At 38.8% G+C, this 12,892-nt stretch overlaps 1 protein-coding gene across 8 annotated transcripts in view; it reads left to right on the forward strand.

Annotated features, from left to right (window-relative positions):
• The window catches only part of KLHL24 (kelch like family member 24), a 51,020-nt gene that overhangs the window by 18,220 nt on the left and 19,908 nt on the right, over positions 1–12,892 (forward strand). For all 8 annotated transcript variants that reach the window (XR_012518846.1, XM_010337617.3, XM_010337618.3 and 5 more), the window contains 2 exons: positions 7,522–7,706; positions 9,067–9,185. Coding sequence is in view for 7 of the 8 variants with exons in the window: in XM_010337617.3 (XP_010335919.1) it covers positions 7,522–7,706; positions 9,067–9,185 (304 nt within the window). In the remaining variant the exon portion in view is untranslated. The remainder of the gene's footprint in view (positions 1–7,521; positions 7,707–9,066; positions 9,186–12,892) is intronic.

The following is a 12,892-nucleotide window of genomic DNA, read 5'->3' on the forward strand; positions in this document are numbered from 1 at the left end:
AATCTCTTTTACTTCAAAACAGTTTCTTTTTCATGATTCTGATTTGTCAATGAGGAGATTGTCCAGAAAAATATTCTACCTTTTGGATCAGTCTCATTGCTTCCTTCTGGCATCATTTAGCTGCGTTTCCTGCAAACTGGAAGTTGGTTCCATGAGTTTCAGTTTGATGAATATAAGTTAAATATTTATAGCTAGAATTAATCCTATGTAATGTGTATATTATATTGCATCATATTAGGAGTCACAGCGTATCTGGGTCTCCCACCATTACTGATGCAGAGATGAACTCTGGTTTGGGGTGGTGGCAGTCTAATCCCTCCAATGTACAGTTAAGTTATACTCTCCATATCAGCCAGTGGTCCTTTAATATCTGTTCTGTGCCAAGTATTGTCCAGAGCTCAACCCATAATAGAAATTCTCCCTGTATACACACATGTCTCTTAGATGACAGAGAAAACCCGAAAACTCATATTAAAAACAGTGTGGTGGTATTTTCCCAGAAAGAGGAATAGGCCAATTTAAGAGCATGAAAGCTTTGATAATCTGCCTTGCCAATTGTAAAGCCTTAGGTGTGTGGAAAACATGGTAGAGACTAACCACAGAAGGAGTAAAGCATAGAAACAATGGTCGTAGGCCAGGCGCAGTGGCTCACACCTGTAAGCAAGCACTTTGGGAATCTGAGGCACGAGGATTACTTGAGCCCAGAAGTTCAAGACCAGCCTGGGCAACATAATGACACTCTGTTGATACAGAAAAAAAAAAACTAGCCAGGCATTGTGGCATGCACCTGTAGTCCCAACTACTTGGGAGGCTGAGGCAGGAGGATCACTTGAGCCTAGGATTTTGAGGTTACAGTGAGCAAGCCACTGCATTCTAGCGTGGGCAGCAGAGCAATACCCTGACTCAAAAAAAAATTTATTAATTAAAAATTTTAAAATAGACATTCTTCAAAAATAATGATGCTATTTAAGACTGCACTACATCCTCTGCCTTTATTCAGAGTACCCTTAGCATCTTTTTTTTTTTTTTTTTTTCTGAGACAGGGTCTTACTCTGTCACCCAGACTGGAGTGTAGTGGCACGATCATGGCTCACTGCAGCCTCCACTTCGTAGGCTCAGGTGATTCTCCCACCTCAGCCTCCCAAGTAGCTGGGACCACAGGCATGCATCACCATCCCTGGCTTATTTTTTGTAGAAATGAGGTTTCCCATATTGCTCAGGCTGGTCCCTGACTCCTGGGCTCAAGAGATCCCAACCTCAGCTTCCCAAAGTGCTAGGATTACAGGCATGAGTCACTATGCCAAGCTGCCTTTAGCATTCTTAATTTCCTCTCTTTCCTCCTCTCTTCCTTCGGCCCTTTTCCTGAGTCCCCAGCATGATTTGGAAACTTGTTTCTAGGTCAAAAATTTAATCTTAGTGTGGAAAACATTTGAGGTAAAAAGAGTTCATGTTAATACTTACATGCATGTTTGGGCTCAGGAGTACTTTTGAGCTCTATAGAGAATTAATACGGTAGCTAACTTAAGCAGGTCTTAAATTTCATCTAATAAATCTTTGAGTTACCTTTATGTACCATCTCAGTATGCCGAGTGCTAGGCTTCAACCCTGTTCATCTGGAGAAAAGGAACTTACTTTTCTGCTTGTGATGGGCCTCTCTGCCCCACCCTCATCCCAACTCATGAATCAATGAATCAACTATGATATTTACAGCCTCTGACTGATGTTTCACATTCCTGACTATTGTTTAACAATCTGATTCTGATCTCTAGTACACCTAATTACTGTTTCTTGCCCCTGCTTTTCTCTAAATAGTGATTTCCATATTTCCCATACCAGCCTAAATACCAGACTTTTAAACTCACGATTGCTTGGCAGTGTGGTTCTGATGCTGCTGATTTTGCATCCTGTCTTGATCCACATCGTTACTACCTACCATAATGATTCCCTGGAAAGAGTCATTTCCCCTGATAGATGCTAGTTTTCCATTTTTGTAGGCTTGGACTGCCTACAAAATGAGGTTCCCAAGAGGAAACATGGATGGTGTTAAACTGGGCAAGTGTCTTCTGATATGTTGACCATACATGGCAAGTTGTTCATGTCTATGAAAAAAACTGATGCCGTTTGCCAAACTCCACTGAGCAATAGAGACAGCTAAGACTTAATAAGTTCATCATTTTGAGGTTGGAATCAGCCATTAATTAAGTACTTGTCTCTTCTAATATTTTCTACTATCTCTTACCTGATAATCAGTTACTGTATAATGAATCTAGGAATCTAATTGCCATAATGAGGGCAAGGCTCAAGTTCCTGTTGAAAACAAATGAGAAGACCAAGGGAGTTCTAAATATATTCTTTTCTTAAGAAATAGTGTTTTGGTCTGATGCGGTGGCTTACCCCTGTAATCCCAGCACTTTGGGAGGCCAAGGTGGGCAGATCATAAGGTCAGGAGTTTGAGACCAGCCTAGCCAACATGGTGAAACCCCATCTTTACCAAAATACAAAAATTAGCTGGGCGTGGGGGAGGGCACCTGGGGAGGCTGAGGTTGGAGAATCACTTGACCCTAGGACACAGGTTGCAGTGAGCTAAGATGGCACCATTGCACTCCAGCCTGGGTGACAGCGAGATTCCATCTCAAAAAAAAAAAAAGAAATATTCTTTGTATAGTTGTGTGTGTATGCCTCCCTACTTCTTTTACGCAGATAGTAGGTCACAGCACTCACATTTCTGTACCTTGCATTTCCTACTTAAAAGTGTCTTGGAAATTGTTCTATATCATCACATAGAGATCTCATTATTAATACTATTATAGAAAATTTCAAACTTGTTCTTTTGAAAGAGCTACATAGTGTCCTATTTATGGATATACCATAATTTATTTAATCCATCTCCTTATGGATACTTAGAGGTTGCTTCCAATTCACTTTTTTTGCCAGTGCAAATGATACTCAGTAAATGTTCTTGTACATTGTCTTTGTACACATATACTGTTATAGTTTGAATTACTAGAAGTAGAATTGCTCAGTTATAGGATATGTGCATTTTTAATCTCTATAGGTATTATAAAAATTGCTTTTCAATTTATACTTCAACAAAAATATGAAAGTGCCTATTTCTGTACTTCTTTGCCAATGTAGTTTGTTTATATTAGATTTTGTAAATCTTTGCTACTCTGGAAAGTCAAAATGGGGGTATCTCATAATTCTCACCCACCTTCCTTTCCTTTCCTTTTTTCTTTTCTTTTCTTTCTCTCCTCTTTCTCTCTTTGTCTTTCTTTCTTCTTTTTTTTTTTTAAATCAGGTTCTCACTCTGGTCATCCAAGCTAGAGTGTAGTGACGCAATTGTAGCTCACTGCAGCCTTGATCTCTCAGACTCCAGCAACCTACCTGCCTCAGCCTCCTGAGTAGCTGGAACTACAGGCGTGGATCACTATGCCAATTATTATTTATTTATTTATTTTTATTTATTTATTTTTTTTGAGACAGAGTTTCACTCTTGTTACCCAGGCTGGAGTGCAATGGCTTGATCTCAGCTCACTGCAACCTCCGCCTCCTGGGTTCAGGCAACTCTCCTGCCTCAGCCTCCTGAGTAGCTGAGATTACAGGCACGTGCCACCATGCCCAGCTAATTTTTTGTATTTTTAGTAGAGACTGGGTTTCACCACGTTGACCAGGATGGTCTCGATCTATTGACCTCGTGATCCACCCGCCTCGGCCTCCCAAAGTGCTGAGATTACAGGCATGAGCCACTGCGCCTGGCCTATTATTTATTTTTTATAGAGACAGGGTCTCACTTTGTTGCCCATGCTGGTCTCAAACTCTTGGGCTCAAGTGATCCTCCCACCTTGGTCTCCCAAAGTGTGTATTTAATATAAACAAACTACATTGGCAAAAAAGTGCCACACAATTTGGAGACAACTATGTTTAACGTTTTGGTATATTCTTTCTAGACACATTTTTTAGATAGTATTGAACATACCTAATGTACAATTTTTCATCTTGCTTTTCTCCTTTAACATTCTTTGTTATAAACTCTGTTAGTCTTTATTTAGTGGCCAGGCTGGTCTCGAACTCTTGACCTCATGATCTGCCCACCTTGGCTTCCAAAGTGCTGGGATTACAGGCGTGAACCACTGTGCCCAGCCCTATCCTGTGGATTTATCATTATTTTATCTTTAACATAAATAAAAGACTATGAACTTTTTTTTTTTTTTTTTGAGATGGAGTTTCGCTCTTGTTACCCAGGCTGGAGTGCAATGGCGCGATCTCAGCTCACCGCAACCTCCGCCTCCTGGGCTCAGGCAATTCTCCTGCCTCAGCCTCCTAAGTAGCTGGGATTACAGGCACGCGCCACCACGCCCAGCTAGTTTTTTGTATTTTTAGTAGAGACGGGGTTTCACCATGTTGACCAGGATGGTCTCGATCTCTCGACCTCGTGATCCACCCGCCTCAGCCTCCCAAAGTGCTGGGATTACAGGCTTGAGCCACTGCGCCCGGCTAAGACTATGAACTTTTAATACGATATTTTCTCTAATGATAATAGAAGATGATTATTTAAAAAATGTATTACCATTGTAAAAAGGATAATTTGGTCCTCACACTTTAATACAAGCAAATGATGAGAATTAATACTAAAGTAACAAATAATTATTATTGCATCATAGCAGAAAATCAGATTTCCTAAAGAATTAATGAAGCTGGGCACTGTGACTCATGCCTGTAATCTTCGTGCTTTGTGAGGCCAAGGCAGGAGAATGGCTTAAGCGCATCAGTTTGAGACCAGCTTGGGCAACATTGTGAGACCCTGTCTCTACAAAAAAAAAAAACAATTTAATTCACTGGATTACATTTAATTCACTGGATGTGGTAGCATGCGCCTGTAGTCCCAACTACTTTGGAGGCTCAGGTGAGAGAATCACTTCAGCCAGGAGTTGGAGTTGCAGTGAGCCACAATCTTGCCACTGCACTCCAGCCTTGGCAACAGAGTAAGACCCTGTCTCTATTTTTTTTTTTTTAAAAAAAAAGGAATTAATGAAATAGAGGGACATGACATTCACTCTAGAAATAGATTACATGGGTATCCAGCATTTTATTTATGCTACACTAACATCTTGCCTGCCATTTTGTTTTACTTGCCAATATCAGCTGGAGTAACATATTTCCTTTAAGGCCATCAGCTCTCTACCTGAGATAAGTATTTCTCCAAGCTCAAGAAATAATGCTTTTATTGGGTTAACAGTCTCTAATGAGAATATCAGATATATCTAATTAAGCTAAAAGCCATTTGGTTGCAAATAGGATATGTAATACAGGCAAAACTGCTAGCTTGCTAATTCTTTCAGATAAATGCACGTTCTAGTAGACGTTGAAGTTACCCTTTATTTATTGGGACTAAATGTCTTAGCAATTAGCTTTTCATGCTGTTTTCCCTTTCTGTTTCAAAGTGCAAAAACATAATCTATGTCTATTGGGCTAAGAAGCCTTGAAAAAGGCAAGCACGTTCAAGCAAAGGGAAAGTATAAAACAGGTAAAGTGCAATAAGGATAGAATAAAACAGAATCCTACGATATATAATCATTACTCTTGGATTTTATGTTAGGACAGTTAGAAGTGATTCAACTTCAGTGACTAGCAGTGTTTGTTTTGATTGATCAAAAAGTAAGACTTTGAGGGATACCACCTTTTTTGAGGATTTGGCTTAGATTTTAAGTGTGTCTTAAGAAATGATACTTCTATGGAAAAAATGATGTCAGTAGTTATACTACTAAAGTATCTGGTGCTGTGCTCTCTTTATTTTTAATATTTTTATTTTGGAATTACTTGGAAAATAGTCAATATTACTGATAACATTTAGGTCCTTCTGTTAATGTTTTACTAAATAGTAGGTAAAAGTTATATAATTTCCTGGATTCCTAAAAGTAGTTTTTATTGCATGTATGGAGAAAATTCTTTTCTCCCAAATGTATTTCTGTTTTTATAATGGAAAAAGTATGCCTGGTATAGAATAGGTAAACAATTCAGTTAGTTGACAAAGCTCTTGAGTAAATGTAGCTAAAATAGCTCTGTTAAAAGAGACATGGCCAATATTCATGTTTTTTCCTACTGTAATTGCGTAACAGCACATAGACTAAAATTACAAATCACTGTTCTGATGTGGGGTTTTTTTTCCCTCTACATTTAAGTAAGAGAAGAAGAATCATTGGCATTTTTCTTTGTGAGACTTGACTTGTAGCAACCATAAGCTGTAACTATAAAATATTTAGATTATGTTTGTGAAAAATATAAAAACTAAAGAATTTTAAAATTCCTAAACTATCAATTGAACTTTGTGAACAAAAAAAAATTGTAGATAAGCTTTTGGTTATTCCTGTCTCTATTTTAAATTTGAACTACAAAATCAGAGAAGCTAGGGATTAACATAAACGTTAGAATTCTTTTAGTGGTGTTAAAAGCTGTTTTGCATTCTAAAAATAGCTCAGGCTCATTATTGGTTTGGAAATGATAGAAATGGGGCAGCCACACAATTCAGAGACAACGATCTTTAATGTTTTGGTATATTCTTTCTAGACACATTTTTTAGATAGTATTGAACATACCTAATGTACAATTTTTCATCTTGCTTTTCTCCTTTAACATTCTGTGTTATAAACTCTGTTAGTCTTTTGAGTGATTTTCCAACATTTTGAGTTGGATTACCTTAATTTACTTGACTTGGTATTTTAAAAATTAATTTCTGAACAAGTACATATACGTATTTCTTTTTTTTTTTTTTTTGAGACGGAGTTTCACTCTTGTTACCCAGGCTGGAGTGCAGTGGCGCGATCTCGTCTCACCGCAACCTCCCCTTCTTGGGTTCAGGCAATTCTCCTGTCTCAGCCTCCTGAATAGCTGGGATTACAGGCACGCGCCACCATGCCCAGCTAATTTTTTGTATTTTTAGTAGAGACGGGGTTTCACCACGTTGACCAGGATGGTCTCGATCTCTTGACCTCGTGATCCACCCATCTCGGCCTCCCAAAGTGCTGGGATTACAGGCTTGAGCCACCGCGCCCAGCCATATACGTATTTCTTTAAAAATACTCGGATTATAGTATAAATTAGTTTTTTTAGAACTAGCAAGCAGATGAAAAAGCATCATTTTCCTACATTTAGAAAAAATACATTATTTTACCTTGTATGGTTATGCATATCCGAATCACGGCAAAACTACATTTGACAGTCATCCTTAATATTACCAGGGCGCGCTGATTGGGTTAGATAGGATCTTTGGACTGCTTTACAATTTTCAGGTCAAAGCCAACAGAAAAAAATACCAACAAATTTTCTGTGGAATAATGATATCACTAGGTCCCCTGTAAATATTCTCAAAGTAAGTAATGTCCAGCCTGTACTGTTTGGCACATGCACAGAGAAGAAACTTCACTGTTTATAATATTATATGGTTTGATTTTAGAGTTTTAAGAAGAAATCTTGAGTGTATTTTAATGTAATATTATTTCTGTACTCTAATAATTATTATTTTAGGTCCACTGGCTATTCTGAGGTAATAGTTGTCGTTGGAGGATGTGAGCGAGTTGGAGGATTTAATCTTCCATACACTGAATGCTATGATCCTGTAACAGGAGAATGGAAGTCTTTGGCTAAGCTTCCAGAATTTACCAAATCAGAGTATGCAGTCTGTGCTCTAAGGAATGACATTCTTGTTTCAGGTAAATACAGAATTATTGCAATAGCTACTTTTAATTTGGACACAGCTTTGTTATTTTAAACAATGACAGTGTCTTAAAATAGTGAAATGTGAATACTTGCACTTTAGGGAGATCAGTTTATAACAAATAAAACCAAGAATGACTTTTTGCTCTTAAAAACAGGTATAAGGCTGGGCACAGTGGCTCATGTCTGTAATCCCAGCACTTTGGGAGGCCGAGGCAGGCTGATCACCAGGTCAGGAGATGGAGACCATCCTGGCCAACATGGTGAAACTCCAGGTCTACTAAAAAATACAAAAATTAGCTGGGTATAGTGAGGGGTGCTTATAGTCCCAGCTACTTGGGAGGCTGAGGCAAGAGAATCGCTTGAACCCAGGAGGTGGAGGTTGCAGTGAGCTGAGATTGGGCCACTGCACTCCAGCCTGGCAACAGAGCGAGACTCTGTCTCAAAAAATAAAAAATAAAAAATAAAAAAATAAAAAAAAAACAGGTACAAGATGGTATAGAATGATTTACAAAAGATCCACCAGAAAATGCTTTTAATCATGTCATATTTTAAATGCTCTGAAATGTATGTAGAATATGCTATAATTTTTTAAACTTTACCTCTTTAGTTTGCAAAGTCAGAAGTACTCATAGAATTAAGCATCTCTAATTCACTCATGTTTTCTGAAATTCTGCCCAAAGTTTATGAAATAAGATTTACTTTAAAATTCTTAATTTGAACTTCTTTATTATATGTTATATGTTACCTTTAAAATTAGATAATAAAATGACAGACTTATACAAAGTATAACTATAGTATCTATGGTGGGAAGTCTATTAATTAGTAAAATAATTTTATCAGCTTTGCAGAATATTATATATATTATACACACTGATAAATATAACAATACATACTTTATTTACAATAATATGCTTTTTGAAAAATGGGTGATTTAAAAAAATACTTTTAGAATAATACCATTATTTGGGTGCTTATTTGGGTGCTTCTGATGTCTTCCTCTTAAATTAACAATCTTTTATGCTACTCTTACTCTTAAATTAACAATCTTTTATAATAAAATTCACAGATTTCTTACTCTTAATCTTTTATAATAAAATTCACATCTGTATTTTATTATTTTGGATCTATAATTATCACTTACCAAGATAACAATTGGCAAAGTTTAAATTTACTGTGTAGAATTATTTCCATTAAACTTCAAGAGGTTTTTGTTTTAACTTGTTGAGCTGAATTCTCAAATTCTTGAATTAGATGAATGCCATGTTATCTTTACCTATGCCTTGGTGGCAAAGATCTCTTGGTGACAGTTATATCATGATAGGTTATTGTATGTGCATTGTTTTGCGTTTAAAGGTGGAAGAATCAACAGCCGTGATGTCTGGATTTATAACTCACAGTTAAATATTTGGATCAGAGTTGCCTCTCTCAATAAAGGCAGATGGCGTCACAAAATGGCTGTCCTCCTTGGTAAAGTAAGAGAAACCACTTTTTATTACTATTGCTGGTACATTTCCAAAGTAAATATCACAGCTGAATTTTTTATTTTACTCTCCCTCTGGGTATTTTGGATTCAAATTATATTTCCTTCCATTTCTAACCTCAGTAGATAAACCAAAGATATAAACAATATGACACTGTACTTTTGAATGGATATTTTGTTCTCCTAATTTGGAATTCATGGCAGTGCAGCACATTTGTCTTCTCATGCACCATTGGAGTCCAAACGCCCAAGAAGCATTGGAAAATAAAGGAGTTACATCAGATACAGACAGGCCAACTTCTAAGCCAAGCAGTTTGTTTTCTTTTTACTAACTTTGCCAGTCATGCAGAGATATATTTGTCCAAAGTGATGTTACTTTCTCTTTTATTTTAAATAAATAGGTAAACTCACTAACATTTTTAAAGAAAACTATTCTTGACTGCAGCTATTAATTATTATAAACAATACATTATTTGGATTCTGAACCATTTACTTTCCTTAGGAACCTGAGAATCAAACTTTTTTTTTTTCTTTTTGAAACAGGGTCTCTCACTCTGTCACCCAGGCTGGATTGCAGTGGCATCATCTCAGTTCACTGCAACCTCTGCCTCCTGGGTTCAAGCTGTTCTCCTGCCTCAGCCACTTGAGTAGCTGGGATTATAGGTGCACACCACCATGTCCATATTTTTGTATTTTTAGTAGAGATGGGGTTTCACCATGTTGGCCAGGCTGGTCTCCAACTCTTGAGCTCAAGTGATCCTCCCCTTCAGCCTCCCAGAGTGCTGGGATTATAGGCATAAGCCACCACACCTAGCAGTTTCTAAACTTTAAAAGCAACTACAGGTGGAGTTTCCAAAATGCTTGGGACCAAAAGTGTTTCTGATTTTGGTTTTTTTTTAGACAGGTTCTCATTCTGTTGCCCTGGCTAGAATATAGTGACGCAATCACTGCTCACTGCAGCCTTGACCTCCTGGACCCAAAGTATCCTTCTACATCAGCCTCCCAAGTACCCATGGCCACAGGTGCACACTATGACGCCTGGCTAATTTAGTATTTTTTTATAGAGATGGGATTTCTCCATATTGCCCACGCTGGTCTTGAACTCCTGGGCTCAAGTGGTCTGCCTGCCTCAGCCTCCCAAAGTACTGGGATTACAGGCATGAGCCACTGCAAAACGGGCCAACTATTTTGGATTTTTTTTTTTCATATTTTGGAGTATTTTCATTGTATTAGTTGAGCATCCCAAATCAAAAAATCTGAAATTTGAATCATTCCAGTGAGCACTTCCTTTGAGCATTCATGTCATCACTCATGAAGTTTCAGATTTGGAGTATTTTGGATTTCAGATTTTAAGATTTGGAAGTTCAACCTGTATACCATCTTTTAAAAAAAGTCATATCTTATATAAAAATTTATTATATAACAGATGAAAATACAGCAGTTATACCAAAGATTACCTTGGAGTCTTTAATTTCTCTCTATCCCTGTCTCCATCTGCTTCTCCAAGTAAAAGCAGCATACTTTCGCACATGTCTTTGATCTCCTAGCACTCCCTTCAAAAAATTGTTGGGCTGGGTGCGGTGGCTCACGCCTGTTATCCCAGCAGTTTGGGATGCTCAGGTGGGCGGATCATGAGGTCAGGAGATTGAGACCATCCTGGCCAATATGGTGAAACCCATCTCCACTTAAAACACAAAAATTAGCCGGGCATGATGGCAGCTACTTGGGAGTCTGAGGCAGGAGAATTGCTTGAACCTGGGAGGCAGAGGTGGCAGTGAGCCGAGATCGCAGCACTGCACGGCAGCCTGGGCAACAGAGCAAGACTCCGTCTCAAAAATTAAGTAAATAAATAAAATAAAAATAAAAATACAAAGATTGCTGTCTCATAGGCCCTCCTTTGGAGACAGTTAAATAACACCAATAAAAAAAAAACAAGGCCGGGCGCGGTGGCTCAAGCCTGTAATCCCAGCACTTTGGGAGGCCGAGGCGGGTGGATCACGAGGTCGAGAGATCAAGACCATCCTGGTCAACATGGTGAAACCCCGTCTCTACTAAAAAAAATACAAAAAATTAGCTGGGCATGGTGGCACGTGCCTGTAATCCCAGCTACTCAGGAGGCTGAGGCAGGAGAATTGCCTGAACCCAGGAGGTGGAGGTTGCAGTGAGCCGAGATCGCGCCATTGCACTCCAGCCTGGGTAAGAAGAGCAAAACTCCGTCTCAAAAAAAAAAAAAAAAAAAAAAAAAAAAACAAAGCTGTACTTGAAACAGAAATGGTGACCAGGAACCCTTTTGATCAACCTCTTATTAGTCCTCCTTCCTCTCTTTCCCCGCAGGGGTTTCTTCAAACCTCTCTACTACAGAACAGGGGTCTCCAACACCGCGCCCCCACCCGGGGCTGCAGATAGGTACCAGTCAGTGTTCTGTTAGGAGCCTAATTGCACTGAGCGAGTTTTACTGCCTCAAGTCCACCTTCTGTCAGATCAGTGCACAATAGATTCTCATAGGAGCATGAACTGCAAGTACAAGGGATATTTAGGTTGCGGCTTCTTATGAGAATCTAATGCCTGATGATCTGAGGTGGAACAGTTTCATCCCCAAATCATCCCACCTCTACCAGCCCCCGACCCAGACCTGTGGAAAAATTGTCTTCCGTGAAACTGGTCCCTGCTGCCAGAAATGTTGGGAACTGCTGCATAGAATACTAGAGCTTCTCAAAACAGAGTTTATATTTTTTATTTTTTGAGATAGGGTCTTGCTGTGTTACTGAGGCTGTAGTGCAGTAGCACAGTCATAGCTCACTGCAGCCTCAACATCCTGGGCTTGAGTGATCATTCCACCTTAACCTCCCTAGTAGCTGGGAATACAGGCACACACCATCACACCCAGCTAATTTTTGTATTTTTTGTGGAGATAATGTTTTGTCTTGTTGCCTGGGCTGGTCTCAGACTCCTGGGTTCAAGCAATCCTCCTGCCTCAGCCTCCCAAAGTACTGGGATTACAGGCATGAGCCACCATGCCCAGCTCAAAATACAGTTTAAAAGCTGTTAATTCCTAAGGTCCTGGATCTCGTGTGCTGCTGCTGTCTACAAGGCCAATGAAATAATGAGGACCTTGAGACAGATTTATTGGAAGTAAAATATTAATAGAATCTTTTCTAAAAGCATTTGGTTTATCAATACCTACTATATTATATATAGTATTTGTAGCTGTGCCTCAAGAAGGACCCAACATTACTGGAAAACAGGGGCTAAAATAATCCAGGGGTTGGAAGGAGATGCTGTCTGACTTAAAAATTTATAATTATGTCCAGGCACAGTGGCTCATGCCTGTAATCCCAGCACTTTAGGAGGCCAAGAAGGGTGGATCACAAGGTCAGGAGATGGAGACCATCCTGGCTAATATGGTGAAATCCTGTCTCTACTACAAATACAAAAAATTAGCCAGGCATGGTGGCACATATTTCATGGAAACTATTTCGCTAAAATTGCAATATAGGTTTAATTCAAGCTTATAAAATGTACTTAAATTTACAAATACTCTGTTCCAGGAAACCTGGGATGGTTTAGAATATAGACTTTTAGGGGAGCACTCCCTAAGGCAACTTAGAAGTGTATCATGGGCTGCAATCCTCAAGAAAAAAATAAAAGCCTACTCTTAGAGTAGGTTGGGCGCGGTGGCTCATGCCTGTAATCCCAGCA

This window comes from Saimiri boliviensis, chromosome 8 (assembly GCF_048565385.1).
Source record: "Saimiri boliviensis isolate mSaiBol1 chromosome 8, mSaiBol1.pri, whole genome shotgun sequence".
Taxonomy (NCBI): Eukaryota; Metazoa; Chordata; class Mammalia; order Primates; family Cebidae; genus Saimiri; species Saimiri boliviensis.